The sequence below is a fragment of the Lucilia sericata genome, unplaced genomic scaffold, assembly GCF_015586225.1.
Source record: "Lucilia sericata isolate MDLA Ls3-8-SP2 unplaced genomic scaffold, ASM1558622v1 Contig000804F_arrow, whole genome shotgun sequence".
NCBI lineage: Eukaryota > Metazoa > Arthropoda > Insecta > Diptera > Calliphoridae > Lucilia > Lucilia sericata.
Genome location: NW_023994796.1, coordinates 70,079 through 92,698, shown reverse-complemented (window position 1 = coordinate 92,698; position 22,620 = coordinate 70,079). Strand labels below are relative to the sequence as shown.

The window sequence follows — 22,620 nt, the reverse complement described above, 5'->3', positions numbered from 1 at the left end:
GAATTTCATCGCGATATTTGTGTTTATATGTTAATTTGGGACATTCAAGTAATTTTCTGAAGGGGACTTTGTATGGGAGCTAGGGTCAAATGGGGTCCGATCTTTATGAAATTTGGCAGGGTCATCAAGACGTCTATAAAACTTAGTTGTGCCGTATTTTATCGATATATCTGTATATTTAACATAATTACGAGCTCAGAAGCCCTTTTCGGGGGGTTCTGTTCTATGGCGGCTAGGTGAAATAATGGACCGATTTTAACCATTTTCAATAGGCTTCGTCCTTGGATCAAATAAAACGTGCGTCCCAAATTTCATCCAATTATCTTGAAAATTGCGACCTGTAGCTTGCGCACAAGGTTTACATGGACAGCCAGCCAGCCAGACGGACGGACGGACATAGCTTAATCGACTCAGAAAACGATTCTAAGCCGATTGGTATACTTTAAGGTGGGTCTAGGACGAATATTTTTGTATGTTACAAACATCAGCACAAATCCAATATACCCTCCCCACTAAAGTGGTGTAGGGTATAAAAATCGCCAAAAAAAATAAAAATTAAAGATATGCATAAAAACGTTAACAGAAACAAAACTAATTAATTTTATTGAAAATAAATCTATTTGAAAAAAGTCTTAACGGCAGAAATCAATTCAAAAAACTCAAATTGCAAATTACCGATATTCAATGTCAACGATTTTAAAAACGCTATAAAAAAGTTATCTTTTAAAAATCACAGTTTTAACAACACTGCAAAATAAATTCGAAATCGCTAGACTTAACAGGAAAATCATAAAATTACCATCACTGGCGAGAAGTAGAAAAAAATATATTCGCAGAAATTTTCACTGCTCTAAAAATAAACTTAAAAATCATCAATTTTAATTGCAATTTAATAACTTTAAAGTAAGTTTTTAACAAAAACAAAAGTTATTTAACGCTAATAAATGTGAAAAAAAGTGAATGAATAAAAAAATATTAGTGATTTAACCAAATTGAGAGCAGACGACCTCGACTATTACCACTACTACTACGACGACGACAGCAAGCAGAGCCACCATTCAACCAACCAACCAGCCTGCCGACCTCATCATCAAATTAACGTCATTATTATTGAAATCATAATGTGTTACGAGAGACTCGTAGCAAATACTCGTAGTAGTATGTTGTTGTTGTATTGCCATCGCAACCAATCAACCAACCCACAATTATTACCACCACCATCATCACTAACAATATCATCATCATCATCATTACCACCACTATCAAGTACAACTACCAACCAACACCACCCCACTGCTGACTCTTTTTCCTGTTACCACTTGGGCACTTAGCCAGCCAGCCAGGCTGGTCGGTTGGTTTGTTTTCGTCATCATTATGATAATAACACAATTATTAAAAAAACTAACGTGTTTTCATAATATTCCTACAATCTTCAATGATAATACAAATGATAATTAACTTTTTTTACACCTTTTTTATAAATTTTCCATTTTAAGTGAAAAAACAAAAATGTTTTCATTTTGCGTAATTCGTGAATCGCTCACTTTAAAAATAGATTTTTTTATGATTTGATTTGACTTTTCAACAACAACAAAACGTGCGATAAAAATGCTGAAAATTTGAGAGAAAAATTAAATAAATAAAAATTCAATAAAACACAAAAAAGTGCAAAATATTATCAAAAAAGAAGGAATGTTGAAAAAAAAAACTTGTGAAATATGCAGTGAAAAATGAGATCTATTTAAAAAAAAATAAAAGAAAAACAATTTTCCTTACGTGAGTGACAGAGCTGCCAGAAAAAAATTTATGAGGTCTCCCAAACGTAGTGCTAACAAATCCCAAATGCAAAGTTTTAAAAGAAAAAATCAATAGTACATTACAAAAACAATAAAAAGTTGCAAAATGTTTTTGTTTTTGGAATTATTTAAAACAATTTTGGGTTTTGTTTATGTTTTTACCAATAATAAAACTTATTAACAATTCCAAGATTAAATAATAAAGTGGCAAAAATCGATATTTATTGAATTTGAACAGGTGCCGAAGGTATCTTGTCCTTTTATTTGTTCTTAAGGTTATTTTGGATAATAAACCACTTAAATCCTAGTCATATGGGTCAATATTGCCCAAACTGATTTTAAGCTTCAAAACGGGATATTGCATTAAATTTCACAGAAATTAAAGTGAAGCATAAGAAGAGTTAGTTTCTTATTCCAAGTATGTAATTAACTTCACCTGCATAAGAATAGTATGTGAAGGTTTTTATACACTCGCAATTGACTTTTAAGTGATGTATAACAACTAAAGATTATTCATCCTGTCATGGCAATGGCTGTAGCAATATGTGGTACATAGTTTATTGTTTCATATTCATGAGAAAGATAATACTCTTGTCCATTGCAGGCTCATTTTTGGTTGGTGAGTTTGTGACCATTGGGGTAACGTGTCATACATTTATTTTTAAGGTTAAGGTAGTTGGAAGCAGTGCCAAGGGCCTGAATGTTTAATTAGTGCACAAATAATGTAGTTAACTGCTTCTCTCAGCGTTAGGGTAACGCGCTGTTGTAAGATAGTTACCCAGTCCTTGAACGCCGTCACTGGAACATGTATGTTCCATCCGAACTTAGAAAATCGTCTAAATAAGATAGAATCTAAGCAAATAAAATAAAAAAATGGGGAAAAATTACGAAAGTTAAGTAGAGTTGGATTAAAGGATTGTTCTTGTCCAAACAACCGATCGTATGTTTAGAACTTCCCTGGCCCATATCTAAAAATCAACTTCTTATAAATCTACAGAATATAGGTATGAACAGTTTGTTCAAAGGCATGTCAAATATTTGTAACTTATGTTAACCTTAATATTGCCAGTAAATCTACTACAAAAGTTCATTAAACTTTTCTAAACTTGTTAGCCCTAGTCCAAATATTTTGAAAATAAACTACATATTTCTAAACTGGCAGCTCTATTTGCAGCACTCTCTCTCTCTCTTTTACTAATTAATGAAAAAAGAATTGTTTGGTTGTTTGATATTTGACAATGAATGTTGAATGATGATCATCATCATTATAATCATCTTGATCGGAGAATGAGAATATACGGTACAAATCTATATATTACATATTCGTACATTCGTCGTTCTGGTGGTGATGTTTGCATACACACAATTTTATTTTCTGAAATTTGTATGTCTGTCCATCTGTGTATTTATTTAATTTTTCTTGGTCGCATAGTGGTTTTCCTTTGCATCTAAAAATAAATATCTGATATATTTTTTTGTCTGTCTTGATCCAAAAATCAAAATGTGCTATATAGTATCATTAATTAAGATGTTTCTTTTCATTCTTTTTATTTTTATTCTATTGTGTCCTATTTGAAATGTTTGCTATTTGGAGTAATTAAAAGTAATTAGCCTAATTTGGTAAAACGGTGAAATGTGTGTGAAAAATAAAAACATATTTTTTATTTACATCTATGTATGAATGAACTTTTGAAGTGGTCAATTGCTAAAAGTTATTTAAATTCAAACATTTTGTTTGAATTAGCTAATAAAACTTAATTTTTTAAACAAATTTAGAATATTGTTGGTTAATAAATTTATAAATATATACATAAATGAATAATCAATCAGTTAGTAATCTTTATAATACCAGCAATATATAAAAAACTGAACTGATCGAACGATTTACTTAAGGTTTATGTATATAAAATCTTAATTAAAGTTCAATTAGTTAGTAGTATTCAATAACTTAGGTCTTTGTAAGATATATAATTAAAATTCATCTTGTTCTATAGTTTTCAGGTTTTGTTCTCGAAACGATTAATAACTAAACAACACTTAAATTCAATATCAAGTATGTAAGAAGAATAGCAACTAAATGAGAAAAGTACCACACCCATGAGGGAAATTAAGGGTAAATATTATAAATTTTATATTAAATGTATTAAAAATTATATTAATATTTTCTTTTACAGAAACGAAGCAACATATTACATATATTATAAACTCTACTTTCTTGTTATATTAACTAACAAATTGAAAATATATCAGCATAAAAATACGCCTTAAAGAAGCGTATTAAAACAGACTTATAATTGTTTAAACGTTGACGTTTTTAATATGCCGGTTTCGATATCGCCACGCCGATCATCAACTTCAGCCAGTGGCAACATCTACGGCTCGTCAACTTCGTCGTCGTCAACTGGTGTTAGCGGTTCATCAGATTCAGCTTCAAGGTCCTCAATTACCGATCGCACCAGCAGTGGCTATAAATCGTATTTAGATCGTGCTAGTAGTCTATCAAAACTAACCTCATCCTCTTCGTCGTACAGTCCCAGCAGTTATTTGGGCTCTAGTTCTTATTCATCCTATTCGCCACGTTCTTATTCGAATTACCGTTCGACAGGTTCTGTTTTAACTGGTGGTTCTACTGGTGTCGGTACCTATCGCAGTACATTTTCTTCGTTAGGCTCAACAGGCGGCAGCAGTTATGATACAACTACGCTCAGCCGATATGGAGTGAGTAATTATTAATTATTAATGTTAAACATATACGTTTAACTACTTATTCAAATATGTTTATCAACATATCTACATATTTATATAAATATTATACTACTATATATGAACCTATCTTTGGAATTTTGTGATACAAGCTTTTGAGGTTTTTCCTATTGATTTCTGGTAACTGATGATCTCACACATAATCCATGCACAACACACACACACATTAGTTTGATATGAAACTCTTTTTCCTAACATTGTGAATTAAAAGTTTCTTGTGCATTATAGAATTTAAATTCAAAACTCACAGATTTCATATTAAACCAATAAGGGCTGTTTTAGATTTACTCAAAAATACTCTGGCTACAGTAATCATGCATTTCTGTTAATTATATCCAATATCAAACACTTATGCAAAAGTCATGTATATTGTGCTAGTTATCCTTCCAACATTAACTAAACCCCTTCAAAATACACCAAATTGTGAGTTGGTTTTTGTTAATAAGTATTTGTTAATGAACTGATTGTTATTTTTTTGTATGAAATAATATTGTAATTCATTCAACATTTTTGTAAAAACTAAATAGTATTTATAATTATTTTTGTCAAAGTACACAATTTCTTTTTTTATATACAAAAATAATACATGGTATCATTAACACACTCGTACTCTGAAGATTTGTGAGTTATTTTTATATTATGCATAATAATTATTTCAGTTCTAGTTTAATTTCTGTTCAGTCATAGTTCAAAACTAATTGAGTTCTATTTCAGTTCTAGTACAGTTCTAGTTCAGTTCTAGTTCAGTTCTAGTTCAGTTCTAGTTCAGTTCTAGTTCAGTTCTAGTTCAGTTCTAGTTCAGTTCTAGTTCAGTTCTAGTTCAGTTCTAGTTCAGCTTAGTTCTAGTTTCAGTTCTAGTTCAGTTCTAGTTCAGTTCTAGTTCAGTTTCTAGTTCAGTTCTAGTTCAGTTCTAGTTCATTCTAGTTCAGTTCTAGTTCAGTTCTAGTTCAGTTCTAGTTCAGTTCTAGTTCAGTTCTAGTTCAGTTCTAGTTCAGTTCTAGTTCAGTTCTAGTTCAGTTCTAGTTCAGTTCTAGTTCAGTTCTAGTTCAGTTCTAGTTCAGTTCTAGTTCAGTTCTAGTTCAGTTCTAGTTCAGTTCTAGTTCAGTTCTAGTTCAGTTCTAGTTCAGTTCTAGTTCAGTTCTAGTTCAGTTCTAGTTCAGTTCTAGTTCAGTTCTAGTTCAGTTCTAGTTCAGTTCTAGTTCAGTTCTAGTTCAGTTCTAGTTCAGTTCTAGTTCAGTTCTAGTTCAGTTCTAGTTCAGTTCTAGTTCAGTCTAGTTCAGTCTAGTTCAGTTCTAGTTCAGTTCTAGTTCAGTTCTAGTTCAGTTCTAGTTCAGTTCTAGTTCAGTTCTAGTTCAGTTCTAGTTCAGTTCTAGTTCAGTTCTAGTTCAGTTCTAGTTCAGTTCTAGTTCAGTTCTAGTTCAGTTCTATTCAGTTCTAGTTCAGTTCTAGTTCAGTTCTAGTTCAGTTCTAGTTCAGTTCTAGTTCAGTTCTAGTTCAGTTCTAGTTCAGTTCTAGTTCAGTTCTAGTTCAGTTCTAGTTCAGTTCTAGTTCAGTTCTAGTTCAGTTCTAGTTCAGTTCTAGTTCAGTTCTAGTTCAGTTCTAGTTTCAGTTCTAGTTCAGTTCTAGTTCAGTTCTAGTTCAGTTCTAGTTCAGTTTAGTTCAGTTCTAGTTCAGTTCTAGTTCAGTTCTAGTTCAGTTCTAGTTCAGTTCTAGTTCAGTTCTAGTTCAGTTCTAGTTCAGTTCTAGTTCAGTTCTAGTTCAGTTCTAGTTCAGTTCTAGTTCAGTTCTAGTTCAGTTCTAGTTCAGTTCTAGTTCAGTTCTAGTTTCAGTTCTAGTTCAGTTCTAGTTCAGTTCTAGTTCTAGTTCAGTTCTAGTTCAGTTCTAGTTCAGTTCTAGTTCAGTTCTAGTTCAGTTCTAGTTCAGTTCTAGTTCAGTTCTAGTTCAGTTCTAGTTCAGTTCTAGTTCAGTTTAGTTCGTTCAGTTCTAGTTCAGTTCTAGTTCAGTTCTAGTTCAGTTCTAGTTCTGTTCTAGTTCTGTTCTAGTTCTGTTCTAGTTCAGTTCTAGTTCAGTTCTAGTTCTGTTCTTTTTAATTTTAATCATAAAATAGCTTTTTCTAGCAGTCGTATTTGGTTAAAAGTACAAAAAAAAAAAAAAAAATAAAAATTCTGATTTAAAATATCATACGAAAGGTTACATAACTTAAAAACTTAACTTAAAGTGGCCCGATTGTAAAGAGTAAAATTAAGCTACTATTTTTTTATTAACCTATATAAAAATTATAACATGAAGTAATCATTAAGTTAAGGGAACATCAAATATAATCAAGTTAAATTACAAAAAATGATAAAATTATGTTGTTAGTATTCGATAGGTTACAATGTACGGTTATTTATTTATTTATTTAAATCAAGTTATTCACTGAACACATTAAAAAATAAAAAAGGAAATATAGTTAAGGTTGTTGTAGGTATTGCATTAAAATTATTCTATTAAATTTAAATAAATCACAGTTTTCTTCATATGACAATCTTTAACGATAAACATATTTTCATCTTATTATATTCAAACCTGTAATGTTTGGAACATATTTAAATACATCATCAATTGCTGCTACTACTGATCATCTCCATCATGATTATCATTATTTTACCACTTGTTGTAATTGTATCATGTATACTCATCTTATAAAACAAAAACTACTCTTGTAATTTTCGGAACCATTGTGTAAATATTTCAAAATGTTGTGACATCGTACGAAATTTTTTAATTTTGTGTAAAACCCAAAACATCATCAATACTACCAACCAACACACATATGATGAACTTTATAAAACCCGAAAACAAAAAACAAATCCATTTCCACCAATCAAAATAAATTTGAAAAATAAAAATAACCAAATTATGAAATGTGAAAAATGAAGGTGAACAGACGTAGCAAAGCCTCGGATATATTGAATAAAGACTCTAAAGATAAGGCGGTAACGAAGAAACCGCCTTCTGGTTCAGAAACTGGCGGTGGCAGCAGTAGAGATTCTAAACGTTTGTCAGGCTCATGTTCATCGTCATCCCTGGCGCGTTTAGTTGCCACTTCTGGTCTGGACCTTTATGAAAAATATAGTCCGGCTCATTATAAACCAAATACTCAATTGGATTCTGGTTCTAGATCTTCGCTCAATGAAGCCGGCACCGATTTAGAGGAGAGACGTGCGACAGTTGGTGATATAACAGCTAACATCACTTTGGATCGACCCCGCACTAATCGCTATAGTCGTATATATAGTCGCAATGATTCAGATGAAACAGATAATGTTGCCGCAGCTTCTTCATCTATCCGTAGATCTACAAGTGGTACTAGATCTTCAATATCCGGTCGTATAAGTGCTGCCAATTCAAACTCAAATCTTAATACATCAGACAGCACTGATGATATACCAACTGCTACTTTTACCCTACGTAGTACTCGTTTGCGCAAATCCAAAGTAAATGATGAAGACAAAAAGCCCTTACAAAATGGAACTAGTGGTACTGAAACCAGAAAGAAATACAATACGGATATATCACCATCTCCATCGTTTTCCTCATCAACTGCAGCAACATCTACAGCCACCAGCAATGGCATCGATACTGTGGCTTATGTTAAACTTAATAAATTAAAAATTTCCGAGCCCAAGCCGGAAATAGAGAATAACGCAACATTGGGAGTGTCATCTGCCTCAAGCATAACAAAGAGTGGTAGTAGTAGTAAATTAAAAACGTCCTCATCCCATGAAACCATTGTTCCCGACTTAGAAATCAACAGTTATAGTAGTAAGAATAAAACAGATGAAAATAATGAATTGGAAGACACCGATACAAGCAAGGTAATAATTAACGCCAAATAAAAGCCAACAACGTCCTATAATTATGACTGAAATATGGCTGAGCGGTTTTTTTTCTTACATGTGAAACAAATATACCACCTAACCCGGCAACTAACCCATAAACCTAAATACATAAGATGCATTCTAACCAAGTGCATGACTGCAACTAACACAACATGCACGCACACTTACAGAAAGTGTGTTGTACAACCAGCAAACATGTAGTTAAAAATTTTGTAATATGGGCTTTGCACGTGCCTATGATGATTGTTTGAAATTTTGCTTTTGTTTAAAAAAATGGTTTGGCTTAAAAAGATTTTTAGGGACGTTTTGAGAGTAATTAGATTGATTTTTTGATGAGAAAATATTTTTTTAAAGGTGAAATTAAGTTCTGCTACATATTTTTGGTAACGATTTCATAACATTTGTTTTTAGATTCATAGGTAATTTAGTACAAAAATTAAGTAAATAATTTTAATGGAGAAATAATGATTTGTTGAGATTTATGGTCTAGTTCAGTTCTAGTTCAGTTCTAGTTCAGTTCTAGTTCAGTTCTAGTTCAGTTCTAGTTCAGTTCTAGTTCAGTTCTAGTTCAGTTCTAGTTCAGTTCTAGTTCAGTTCTAGTTCAGTTCTAGTTCATTCTAGTTCAGTTCTAGTTCAGTTCTAGTTCAGTTCTAGTTCAGTTCTAGTTCAGTTCTAGTTCAGTTCTAGTTCAGTTCTAGTTCAGTTCTAGTTCAGTTCTAGTTCAGTTCTAGTTCAATTCTAGTTCAAGTTCTAGTTCAGTTCTAGTTCAGTTCTAGGTCAGTTCTAGTTCAGTTCTAGTTCAGTTCTAGTTCAGTTCTAGTTCAGTTCTAGTTCAGTTCTAGTTCAGTTCTAGTTCAGTTCTAGTTTCAGTTCTAGTTCAGTTCTAGTTCAGTTCTAGTTCAGTTCTAGTTCAGTTCTAGTTCAGTTCTAGTTCAGTTCTAGTTCAGTTCTAGTTCAGTTCTAGTTCAGTTCTAGTTCAGTTTAGTTCAGTTCTAGTTCAGTTCTAGTTCAGTTCTAGTTCAGTTCTAGTTCAGTTCTAGTTCAGTTCTAGTTCAGTTCTAGTTCAGTTCTAGTTCAGTTCTAGTTCAGTTCTAGTTCAGTTCTAGTTCAGTTCTAGTTCAGTTCTAGTTCAGTTCTAGTTCAGTTCTAGTTCAGTTCTAGTTCAGTTCTAGTTCAGTTCTAGTTCAGTTCTAGTTCAGTTCTAGTTCAGTTCTAGTTCAGTTCTAGTTCAGTTCTAGTTCAGTTCTAGTTCAGTTCTAGTTCAGTTCTAGTTCAGTTCTAGTTCAGTTCTAGTTCAGTTCTAGTTCAGTTCTAGTTCAGTTCTAGTTCAGTTCTAGTTCAGTTCTAGTTCAGTTCTAGTTCAGTTCTAGTTCAGTTCTAGTTCAGTTCTTCTAGTTCAGTTCTAGTTCAGTTCTAGTTCAGTTCTAGTTCAGTTTAGTTTCAGTTCTAGTTCAGTCTAGTTCAGTTCTAGTTCAGTTCTAGTTCAGTTCTAGTTCAGTTCTAGTTCAGTTCTAGTTCAGTTCTAGTTCAGTTCTAGTTCAGTTCTAGTTCAGTTCTAGTTCAGTTCTAGTTCAGTTCTAGTTCAGTTCTAGTTCAGTTCTAGTTCAGTTCTAGTTCAGTTCTAGTTCAGTTCTAGTTCAGTTCTAGTTCAGTTCTAGTTCAGTTCTAGTTCAGTTCTAGTTCAGTTCTAGTTCAGTTCAAGTTCAGTTCTAGTTCAGTTCTAGTTCAGTTCTAGTTCAGTTCTAGTTCAGTTCTAGTTCAGTTCTAGTTCAGTTCTAGTTCAGTTCTAGTTCAGTTAGTTCAGTTCTAGTTCAGTTCTAGTTCAGTTCTAGTTCAGTTCTAGTTCAGTTCTAGTTCAGTTCTAGTTCAGTTCTAGTTCAGTTCTAGTTCAGTTCTAGTTCAGTTCTAGTTCAGTTCTAGTTCAGTTCTAGTTCAGTTCTAGTTCAGTTCTAGTTCAGTTCTAGTTCAGTTCTAGTTCAGTTCTAGTTCAGTTCTAGTTCAGTTCTAGTTCAGTTCTAGTTCAGTTCTAGTTCAGTTCTAGTTCAGTTCTAGTTCAGTTCTAGTTCAGTTCTAGTTCAGTTCTAGTTCAGTTCTAGTTCAGTTCTAGTTCAGTTAGTTCAGTTCTAGTTCAGTTCTAGTTCAGTTCTAGTTCAGTTCTAGTTCAGTTCTAGTTCAGTTCTAGTTCAGTTCTAGTTCAGTTCAGTTCTAGTTCAGTTCTGGTTCAGTTCTAGTTCAGTTCTAGTTCAGTTCTAGTTCAGTTCTAGTTCAGTTCTAGTTCAGTTCTAGTTCAGTTCTAGTTCAGTTCTAGTTCAGTTCTAGTTCAGTTCTAGTTCAGTTCTAGTTCAGTTCTAGTTCAGTTCTAGTTCAGTTCTAGTTCAGTTCTAGTTCAGTTCTAGTTCAGTTCTAGTTCAGTTCTAGTTCAGTTCTAGTTCAGTTCTAGTTCAGTTCTAGTTCAGTTCTAGTTCAGTTCTAGTTCAGTTCTAGTTCAGTTCTAGTTCAGTTCTAGTTCAGTTCTAGTTCAGTTCTAGTTCAGTTCTAGTTCAGTTCTAGTTCAGTTCTAGTTCAGTTCTAGTTCAGTTCTAGTTCAGTTCTAGTTCAGTTCTAGTTCAGTCTAGTTCTAGTTCAGTTCTAGTTCAGTTCTAGTTCAGTTCTAGTTCAGTTCTAGTTCAGTTCTAGTTCAGTTCTAGTTCAGTTCTAGTTCAGTTCTAGTTCAGTTCTAGTTCAGTTCTAGTTCAGTTCTAGTTCAGTTCTAGTTCAGTTCTAGTTCAGTTCTAGTTCAGTTCTAGTTCAGTTCTAGTTCAGTTCTAGTTCAGTTCTAGTTCAGTTCTAGTTCAGTTCTAGTTCAGTTCTAGTTCAGTTCTAGTTCAGTTTTAGTTCAGTTCTAGTTCAGTTCAAGTTCAGTTCTAGTTCAGTTCTAGTTCAGTTCTAGTTCAGTTCTAGTTCAGTTCTAGTTCAGTTCTAGTTCAGTTCTAGTTCAGTTCTAGTTCAGTTCTAGTTCAGTTCTTAAATAATATGTAAATAAATTGAATTATTATTTCTATGGTTACTTTTATAGAACTGGACATAGGAGAAAACATAAAATGTTATCTCCATGGTCTAATGTAGTGTTATTAAACAATACGAAATGTATTATTAAGAACTATAAATCCACCCTTCTTAAATATAATTTGAATTTTTTACTTCGCTTATAATTTTTCTCGTTTTATGGCAAACTGAAAAATTCATAGTTTTTACCCAAGTTCCCAAAAAGTTTTCCTTATCTACTGATATAGACATCAGTGAATTATTATATTTGGACATTTTCCCATTATACATCATAAAATCACACTTTTTAACTAACAATTATCATATTTCATCATCATCATTTTCTAACAAATTTTTCCTTTTCCAGCTAATTTTTTACAGGTCCTACAATATACTAGCTTGTTAAACAAAACAAACATAAACACAAAAAAAGACTCTAATAATTAACAGCTTAGGATTACGAATTAAAGTGTTTTTACAAATTTACTTAAATAATAAACTTAATAAATTAATAAGAAAAGTTCAGTGAAAAGGGGAATAGTTTAATGTTATACCGCCAAAATTGTAACCAAGTGATTTATTATTTACATATAAATGTTTGTATATGTATGTTTTGCAAATAATGCCACAGCAACAACACCTTAACAAAATAAATAATAAAAAAAGTGAATAAACAATATGTAAAGGAAGCAAAAAAAGTATAGACAAAATAAATACAAACAATAATAAAAAAATTATAAAATGTTTATTTTAAATAATTAAATAATGATAGATGTTAAAAAAACAAGAAATAATTTTCAAAAATTTCCATCACTCAAGCAAAGATGTGATCCTGTAGTTAAACCACAAACTGCTGTAAGAAACACAAAACAAACGGCGACAACACTTAAAAATAATATTAAAAATCCAGCAACCGATTCAGCAACGAAAACCAAATCAATACATTCCACAAAAGCAACAAACGCTACAGCGAGCCCGTCTAAAACTAACGACAGAACAACAAATTCCAATCCTGTAAGAGAAGCAAATCAACATTTTTTCTTAGTCCAAGAATTCAAAGATCAAAATTTTCTAAAAGCCGAATGTGAACTGGCCCATGCTCAAGTGTATAAACCCTCTACGAGTGAAAATAAAACGTTACATAAGAATTTTTTACCAGCTGTGGTTGATAATCGTCGTTACAACAATAGTTTTATTAATAAATTTTCCACGACTAACAATAATTTGGTAAGCATTTCAAGGTGTCAAAAGAAAAATCTAACTTAAAAACAAATTTCAAACATTTCAATTTGCAATAGAAGAGAAACTTATAGACAAGATAAGTTGGCACAATTCTATATAGAGTTAAGGTATAAAAAGTGAAAGAAATTAAGAGAAACTTATTTCATTTCTATAAGAAATAATACTTTAATTCTTGCCTTAAAAATTTGTTTAAACTATTCTTGGCTTTTTCCGTTCAAATTTCAATTTTAGTATAGTAAAGTTAAAGTTAAAATATCCCTAATGTTAATCTAACAGAATAGCACAACGTTTTTTTTTTTCGAACTTTAAATTTGGTGTTTGAAATTAGTGTTAAATAAGTACATAAAAATAACAAAACATACACGTTTATAGCCAGGGAAGTCTGCAGCTTTAGCTGCCACAATAAATGGGATGCGACGAACTGGTAATGGGAGTCATTTGGGAACAACCACAGCGGTTGCCACATCTATCAATAAGGCAGACTATTCTGGTAGCCAGTTTAAAGGATTATCATCTGCCACAGCCACATCATTATCATCATCATCCACATCGTCTTCAACACCTGGCACCTCCAATACAACAGCTTTAAAAAAACCCACATCAGTCTATACGACAACAAATTCTTCATATAATTCGGCAAAATTATTATCACGTACCACAGTGAAACCTTTGGTGCATCGTAGTGGCGCTACCACATCAGCGGCATCAGTTTCAAATTCTGCTAGTGGCGCATTGTCGTCAGCATCGTCGTCTTCGTCCCCAAACCAAAGTAATAATAACAACAATAACGGTAGCAATAGTAGCTTAAATAGTATAACAAATTCCGGTAATAACAATATGCAGACGTCTTTGGATCAAGACGACATTAAATTCATCGATAGTGATGAACAGCCCGCAACAGGACCCATGATGTCCGAACGTAAATGTGAACAGCCACGTTGTTGCTTAAATCATTCGCATAGTTCTGGCGTATCGAAAAGTCGCGTTAGACCAAAGTCAACAATAATATGTTCCACATCGTCTACCACAGGCACCTGCTCTTCCTCGTCATCGGGTAATAGTTTGGTTTTTGAAAAAGTCAACAACTATAAATATGCTAATGGTAGTTTACCCTCATCAGCCACCACCGATAGACGCAGTGAAACGGCCATTGACTCGAATAGTATTCGAGCGTCCATTGAAAAGTTCAATAGTTATAGTGAACAGAAACGTTTACCCCTTAGTTCCGTAACGCTGCGTTCACACAGTGGCAGCGGCAGTACTAGTAATCTGCAACATCATCGGCACAGCAGTGATTTAGACAATTGTAATCTGCGACTAACGAGTGGAGGCGGTGGAGGCTCTCTAACTCGTACACCTTATCGCAGTTCTGGCTCGACGGCGGGCAAAGTAATAACTAGTATTTATCCAAATGCCTCGGCTGCTGTATCATCGGCTACGGCTCGTCATCATCATCACCATCATCATCATGCGTTAAGCAGTAGTCCGAGTAGTACTGGTAGTCTGCCACTGAAATCGAGTAAACATTATGTCCAAACGGAAACGGATTCATCATATACAGGACTGTCCAGTTCTGTAGATGGTGATGTGAGCAAAAAGAAATTAACCTCCATATCCGGTGGTCTTTGTAATAACACAGACGACAACAGTGTAAGTTCACCTTCAGCAAATGAAACAAAATTTACAACCCCCCCCCCCCCCAAAAAAAAAAAAAAAAAAAATCAATTTTTAAATTTTATTTCTTCAAAAAAAAAAAAAAAGATATGTAGTTGAAAATGTTGAATAAAAGAAAAGGAAATTGTACTTATTAAACGGTTTAGATTCATGATTGAAATGTATATTTGTATTTTTTTTGATTAAAAATAAAAAACTATCTTTTATTTAAACATTTTAACTACATATAATTTTTTTTACAATACTCTCAATTTAATTCGCCTTTGTATCATCATTTTCATTTTAATAATCACCCACAGCAAATATCACCGTATATTATTTTGTAATTTATTTTACAAGATTTTTAATAATTTAAAACTTTAAGAACATTTTCCTTAGCACCAATATTGTTTTGTTTAATTAGTAGGAATTTTTGTTTGTTGTTTTATTTTTTTCATTAAAATATTTGTCTGCTCTCTAGAGTTTAGGCACATTTTATATTTTTATTTATTTTTCTTTTCACAATATTTTCTGGTCGCAAATTAGTGGGCGTTTGTCGCCTCATGATCTTTTTGAAAAATGCTTTCGGTTGGGTGGTCGTATTCTCTCTCTTATGTTTTTGTTTTATTTTTTAATTTGTGTACTTTTGCATGCTTTTTTGTTGTTGTTATATTTTTATGTTTATTTAATTTGTTAAAATTGTTTTCATTGTAGTTTCTGTTTGCTTTTTTAATATCACACTCATACACGTAATGTAGACACTTTGTTTTGAAACACCAACAACAAACACATTTGTTTAACCTTGCCCTCTTAAATTTCCCTTGATTTCCTTACACTTTCTTCTTAACTCGCATCGAGGTAGAAATTGTGCCAATTTTGTTATTATTTGATAATCACTACTTATGCTTTTATAATTTGTAATGTTTTACGTTTTTATTGTTGGCTTTTTTTTCTAATTTTTTATTAACTTTTTTTCTATAGATTTTAATTTGCTTTTATTTTTTGTGTTTTTTTTTTTTTTTTTTTTTTTTTTTGGAAAAAGATTGTGCAAATTAATTTTATTGATGTTTTGTTTTAATAAATTGTTATTATGCTTAATTAGGTTCGCAGTTCCGCAACTTTACGTAGTGTTCTACCGCCGGCTTCACCGACTTCATCTCGTTACTATGATAGGGACAGCTCAAGATCAGCCCTATTAACTTCCTCAACGTCGTCTCATAATAATACAGACGAAAATAAGAAATCAACAGCAAGTGATGAGGAAACTGAAGGTGAGTTTAATAGAATGTTAAATTAAGGCCCAAATGAAAATGAGTTAAAATTCTATTAGTGTTTAAGTTAAAATTGATTTAACTACCTTTTTGAAACACTATTTATAACAACGTTAGAATCCTATAAAGCTTCCCTTTTTTTGCAACTTTGTTGGAATATTCTAACGAGTAACCGCTAACGGTGCTTAAATATTGTTTGCCACCAAATTTATGCTTGTTTCGTTTGACATTATAAATCACTTTTGATTTGTCTACGACACAAGCACTACGTGCAATTACATTTACAAAACCATCTACTTCTACGAGGTAATATTTTGGTTTAAATAAAAAGAGATCTTCATCTCTAATAAATTCGAAATACACTTTTGTTTTATTTTTATATAAAATCTTGGGAATCTTGTTGGAGCTGAACAATTAGCGAAATATAGAATTGAAAAAAATATCAAATTTTTAGTTGTTTTTGTAACAGCTTAAACTATATAACTTTTAATAAGGGGTTTCTGTATTTAGATCCAAGCCAAGCAATTGGGATACTTCTACAGGGTTAGTGCATAAATGCATTAGTCTAAGTAGAGTAGGGTAGGCTGAACAGTTGAATATGTGGTGGTTATCATGGAGATTCTGTTCACATGCTGGTCATATATTTGGGACGGCACGGTCAATCCGTAACCAGTAGGCGTTGCTACATCTGATCTCAGTTGTGCCGAATGTCAAAGCGCTTTACGTGAGTACCTGCCGTGTTGGCCTATCTCACGGTGGTCTTTTTCATCCACTGTGTAGCCTTGAGAATGGTCTACTATCGCCCCTTTAATCTTCAATGAAGAAATCAGGTGGCAATTTTTGAATATGGATAAGGCGGTCCATGTACAAGCATCTCAGTTGTGCCAGAGCAACTCTTGTTTTCCGCAGCAGGTTCTTCTCTAGACGGTGGGCGACCTCCAAGACATTCATGTGATAACTTGAAACCGCGGTATTGAGGGCGTCTCTATGAATGGCGTTCAAAGCTGCTGTACACGAATTACCCAAGGGATCCTGCAGATATTTTCATAGCATCCAACTGTGTGATGTTAAAGTTGGGAATACTCCTCCGGTGACATCCCAGGAGGAACTGTTTAGTCAGCATGACATTATATTGCTTGATTGGGAGGACGTTTCTTTGCTTGTGAAGGTGGTGTTGTGGTGGTGGATGTTATTTACATTCAGCCCGTTCCGTAGGGCAGCATTTTGGCAGCTTTGAACATGTCTCCACTGGGTATCACTCCGCGAACGAGACAACACTGGAGCAGCATAATTGACCATTGACCGGGTAATTGTTTTACAGGTAGCAAACAAGATTTCTTTGTCCATTCCCCAATTGCTGCCGGCTAGTGCTTTGAGGTCCTTGTTTTTACTTCGCAATCTGTGCGTAATTCCAGTGACATGAGCTAAGGAGGTAAACAGGTTGTCAAAGGTGATCCCCAAAATCTATGGTTGGTTCACAGTCAGTATTTGGGTTTCATCTACTACGACGCCTAAATTCATGTTTACATTCTCCGTCCAGGTGGTGTAGAGTGTTGCTGAAGACTTCGTTGGTGATAGTTTCAGGTTACGGCCAGTGCAGAAGTTATGTATTTCTCCGAGATAACCATTCACTCACAATTTTTAGTAATTTTCATTAATTGTCTCTTTTTATGTCAAAAGAATTCCAAATTATTTAAAAACAACTCTGTTTATAAAAATTTTCAAATTGTCATAAATTGTTGTTATTTTATTTTATTAACTTTATTTTGTTTTAATTTCTTTCCAAACGTTAAAAACCGAATGGTTTATAGGGAGAATAGAGGTCTTAATACTGAATAAAATAAAATTCTGAAAAAATCCTTCAAACTCAAACAAATAAATAACTTTTTCATTCTTATACTTTTTTTAGGACTATGTGGACTGAGAAATATTGGTAATACATGTTTTATGAACTCGGTTATACAGTGTCTTAGTCACACAAATGAATTGACAAAATTCCTACGAAATTATAATGCCACTAAATCGCCAACGTCCAAGGATCAACAAATTTTATATGGTATGAAGGAAACACATTTCATTTAATTTATTTAAAATTTATAAATAAATGCTTTCGCTTGCAGAATTTTCCAAATTAATTAAGGAAATGTGGACAAATAATGTAAATAGTGTTACACCCATGGAATTAAAACGATCCTTCTCCGCCAAACATCGCATGTACAGTGATTACAATCAACAAGACGCTCAAGAATTCTTAAGATTCTTTTTGGATTCGTTACATGGTGCCCTAAATAGTGGTACTAAAGGTGAACATTTAAAAATAGATGATAACTTAAGGTAATAATAATTTTATTTACTCCTACTCAATAGAACAATGTTATATATTTATGTTTCGTTCTTGCTTTCAGTGACAATAAAAAGGCCGAACTTACTTGGGAATGGTATGGCCGTCATGAGAATTCTTTAATACGTGATTTATTTGTGGGTCAACTTAAGAGTACATTAAGATGTACCACCTGCGGCAATAGCAGTGTTACTTTTGATCCTTTTTGGGATTTAAGTGTTCCCCTGCCTTCCTCATCGCGTTGCAAATTAGATGCCTGTCTTGATTTATTTATACGTGAGGAAGTTTTGGACGGTGATGAAATGCCCACATGTTCGAAATGTCAAACACGGCGGAAATGTACGAAAAGTTTTACAATTCAACGATTTCCAAAGTATCTTGTTATACGTAAGTGTTCTGTTGCTAAAATGTGATCAATATTTAATTGTATTTTTTTAATATTTCAGATTTAAAACGTTTCTCAGAAACACGCTGGAGTAAATTATCGAATATTGTTGAATTTCCAACGGGTGAACGTGAATTGAATATGGGTCCCTATGGTGCAAATGCCAATTCAAATCAATACTATTCTTTATATGCCATTTCAAATCATATGGGTAAGTTTAATGTAATATACCATTTGTATCCGAATCTCTTCCTGATGTCTATCTATCCATTTTAACGTTGCAATTTTTAAAATAGTTTAAACAAATTATAACAGAAAGTCTCCTTTTTTCCAAGGGCTTTTTGAACTGTTTAAAATTGGTTTCAAACTTTAAAGTTTTTAAAATAGTCCATATAGTGTAGTCTATAGTCTAGTCTATAGTCTAGTCTATAGTCTAGTCTATAGTCTAGTCTATAGTCTAGTCTATAGTCTAGTCTATAGTCTAGTCTATAGTCTAGTCTATAGTCTAGTCTATAGTCTAGTCTATAGTCTAGTCTATAGTCTAGTCTATAGTCTAGTCTATAGTCTAGTCTATAGTCTAGTCTATAGTCTAGTCTATAGTCTAGTCTATAGACTAGTCTATAGTTTAGTCTATAGTCTAGTCTATAGTCTAGTCTATAGTCTAGTCTATAGTCTAGTCTATAGCCTAGTCTATAGTCTAGTCTATAGTCTAGTCTATAGTCTAGTCTATAGTCTAGTCTATAGTCTAGTCTATAGTCTAGTCTATAGTCTAGTCTATAGTCTAGTCTATAGTCTAGTCTATAGTCTAGTCTATAGTCTAGTCTATAGTCTAGTCTATAGTCTAGTCTATAGTCTAGTCTATAGTCTAGTCTATAGTCTAGTCTTCTATAGTCTAGTCTATAGTCTAGTCTTCTATAGTCTAGTCTATAGTCTAGTCTATAGTCTAGTCTATAGTCTAGTCTATAGTCTAGTCTATAGTCTAGTCTATAGTCTAGTCTATAGTCTAGTCTATAGTCTAGTCTATAGTCTAGTCTATAGTCTAGTCTATAGTCTAGTCTATAGTCTAGTCTATAGTCTAGTCTATAGTCTAGTCTAGTCTAGTCTAGTCTATAGTCTAGTCTATAGTCTAGTCTATAGTCTAGTCTATAGTCTAGTCTATAGTCTAGTCTATAGTCTAGTCTATAGTCTAGTCTATAGTCTAGTCTAGTCTTCTATAGTCTAGTCTATAGTCTAGTCTATAGTCTAGTCTATAGTCTAGTCTATAATCTAGTCTATAGTCTAGTCTTCTATAGTCTAGTCTATAGTCTAGTCTATAGTCTAGTCTATAGTCTAGTCTATAGTCTAGTCTATAGTCTAGTCTATAGTCTAGTCTATAGTCTAGTCTATAGTCTAGTCTATAGTCTAGTCTATAGTCTAGTCTATAGTGTAGTCTATAGTGTAGTCTATAGTGTAGTCTATAGTCTAGTCTATAGTCTAGTCTATAGTCTAGTCTAGTCTAGTCTAGTCTAGTCTAGTCTATAATCTAGTTAGTTATTCCAATTGATACAATTTGTAATATTATTGCATGTTTAGTTTCAGTCGAATTTTTCTTTTGAATTTACAAATAGTTTTTGTTGCTATAATTTGTTATGTTAAAATTTTAATTGTATTAATTATATTTCATTTCCTTTCAATTCTAGGCTCAACAGCTGGTGGCCATTATGTGGCTATTTGCAAACATCCTGTCTCAAAGAAATGGCATGAATTTAACGATAATCTGTAAGTTTAACTCTTGACCACTTCAAACCCTTTACAAACATAAAATTTAAATTTTATTATTTCTAGTGTGAGTGATTCATTGTCTGAACATCATCTTGTCTCGTCCAGTGCCTATATATTGTTCTATGAACGTGCGTAAGTGATTATGATGTTAAACTTCCTCGTGCATATAAAATTACCCCCCAAAAGAAAAACGAAAAGAATATTAAACAAAACCAACAAACAAAAAAAGTAGACAATTTAAAAACAAGGAAACTTCCATCACTCAGCAATGTTTATTTAATTTAATTTTTTCTAAATAACAAAAGGAATCTACAATTAAGAAAAAATACTAACCAGACTGAGTATAAAAGCAAGCAACTCAGTTTAAATACAAAATGACCTCAACAGGACAACAAAATGATTAAATGATTTGAAAAGAAAAAAAATTGAGCTTTGATAAAAATAAAAAAATAGAAACAGAAATTAAGCCAGTGCTAACAAAAAATATATATATTTCCTTTTTTTTTTTTTTGAAAATTTACAACTAAAAACAAGCAACAACTATATATATGAAGAAATAAACAAACCGGCCATTCATGCAGTGAAGTGGTATTGCTGATTAACTGATTTACTACTAGGAAAATTTACTTAAATTCTTAAATCTTTATGTTAACTTATATATATTTTTGACTATCTATAATCCCCTTCCCCTAAAATTATTTGAAAATGTTTTTTTGTTTTGCTAAATAAGGTGTAAGTTTAAGTTATTATTTTATGGCCTCTAGTGACCCTTGTTAAAAAAAAATCTCGCTGAAACCGTTATTTATACTTACATTACATAGTTTAACAAAAGAAAAATCCTAATAGTTATTAATGACAAACAAATAAATTGACATAGAAATAGATTTTTATGAAAATGATGATAAATTTGATGAAATAAATAGAAATTATATATTTATTACAAAACTAGTCGTTGCAAATAAATAATGAGAACAAATTTTTTGATAGTCAGGAAAGTAAATTTAATTAAAAAAATCACTACAACAATACTTACAATTTATTATTGAAACAAGAAAGAAAAAATAAAATATTCTTGCTCCTTACTCCTAACTTACTGTATGAACAAAAGAAAAAAAAAAAACAAAAACAAAACTAATAATAATAATGTTAAACTGGCTTCATGATAAATTTTAAAGTATAAAAATTTGACACAAAATGTTAGCAATTGTTTATAGCTGTATTTCTAATGAAATATTTGTATTTGTGTTAATAAAATTTTATTAAGTTTAGTAATTAATTATGAATATTTCGTTTGGAATACAGAAATAAACAATAAAGTTTTGAAAATTTGTTTTAAAATAAACTAATGGAATTTTTTTTAATGTTTATTTTTTTAGCTAGAATTTTGATTTTTGTTTATAAAAAGTGATTTTGCTATTTAGAGTGAATATAAAGAATTTGTATTGCGTTTTTCTAAACTTTATGACTGATCAAATTTTATTAAAAGCTTTACTTTGTAAAAGCTTTACTTTTTAAAATATCGAACTTTTGTTTTGAAAATTTTTGAAAACTTTAAAATAACTTCTAAATTTTGAGGTTTAAAATCATATTTGTTACCAATTTCTTTCACTTTTCAATACGAAAATTTTTAAAAGCTTTAGAATAATCCTTAAATCCTGAGGATACATAAAAATAAAGTTTTTGTTGTAATTGGGGCCGATTTCTTAGATTTTTCAATTTCGAATTTTAAAATTATAAAAAATTTTCAAAACTTTTTATGATTTTTAATCTATCCTCAATGTAGTTTCAAAATATAAGCTTTTTAAGTCATGTTCGAAAATTCGAAATTAATTTCGAAAAGTCGAACTTAAGTTCGAAAAATTTTTAAAAGCTTTAAAATAATCTTTAAATCATGAGGACACATAAAATTATAGATTTAGTTATATTTTGGGGCCGATTCCTAAGATTTTTCAATTTCGAACTTTAAAATTATGAAAATAATTTCAAAACTTTAAAATTTTGAAAATATTTTCAAAACTTTTTATGATTTTTAATCTTCTTTCAATATAGTTTTAAAATATAAGCTTTTTAAGTCATGTTCGAAAATTCGAACTTAAGTTCGAAAAATTTTAAAAGCTTCAAAATGCTATTTAAATCATGAGGATATATAAAAATATAGTTTTAGTTATATTTTGGGGCCGATTACTTACATTTTTCAATTTCGAACTTTAAAATTTTGAAAATAGTTTCAAAACTTATAATGATTTTTGATCTACTTTCAATGTAGATTCAAAATATAAACTGTTTAAGTCATGTTCGAAAATTCGAACTTAATTTCGAAAATTCGAACTTAAGTTCGAAAAATTTTTAAAGCTTTAAAATAATTTTTTATCATGAGGATACATAAAAACATAGATTTTTAGATTTTTCAATTTTGAACTGTAAAATTTTGAAAATATTTTCAAAACTTTTTATGATTCTTAATCTATTTTTAATGTAGTTTCAAAATATAGCCTTTTCT

At 31.6% G+C, this 22,620-nt stretch overlaps 1 protein-coding gene across 8 annotated transcripts; it reads left to right on the top strand.

The window, feature by feature from the left end:
* Nucleotides 1-759: 759 nt before the first annotated feature.
* On the top strand, nt 760-21,127 carry LOC119608186 (ubiquitin carboxyl-terminal hydrolase Usp2). Of its 8 annotated transcripts, XM_037962503.1 has the most exons (12): nt 801-903; nt 3,791-3,909; nt 3,971-4,514; nt 11,835-12,694; nt 13,082-14,359; nt 15,465-15,633; nt 17,543-17,689; nt 17,754-17,967; nt 18,039-18,361; nt 18,421-18,570; nt 20,039-20,117; nt 20,184-21,127. In XM_037962503.1, the coding sequence occupies exons 4-12, from the start codon at nt 12,233-12,235 to the stop codon at nt 20,254-20,256; spliced, it is 2,895 nt and encodes a 964-aa protein (XP_037818431.1). In that variant the 5' UTR covers nt 801-903; nt 3,791-3,909; nt 3,971-4,514; nt 11,835-12,232; the 3' UTR covers nt 20,257-21,127. The 8 variants fall into 8 exon arrangements, with proteins under 8 accessions (XP_037818434.1, XP_037818435.1, XP_037818438.1 ...); XM_037962506.1 differs by lacking the exons at nt 11,835-12,694; nt 13,082-14,359 and adding an exon at nt 7,481-8,419 and having other exon boundaries at nt 760-903; XM_037962507.1 differs by lacking the exons at nt 11,835-12,694; nt 13,082-14,359 and adding an exon at nt 7,723-8,419 and having other exon boundaries at nt 772-903.
* The last annotated feature ends 1,493 nt before the right edge of the window (nt 21,128-22,620 follow it).

What these genes read in the sequence shown, in the direction of transcription:
- LOC119608186 (XM_037962503.1), top strand. Translation starts at nt 12,233, where the DNA reads ATGATAGATGTTAAAAAAACAAGAAATAATTTTCAAAAATTTCCATCA. An exon ending in CCACGACTAACAATAATTTG is followed by an intron (nt 12,695 to 13,081) that starts GTAAGCATTTCA and finishes ACACGTTTATAG; the next exon opens with CCAGGGAAGTCTGCAGCTTT. An exon ending in TCCAAAGTATCTTGTTATAC is followed by an intron (nt 18,362 to 18,420) that starts GTAAGTGTTCTG and finishes TTAATATTTCAG; the next exon opens with ATTTAAAACGTTTCTCAGAA.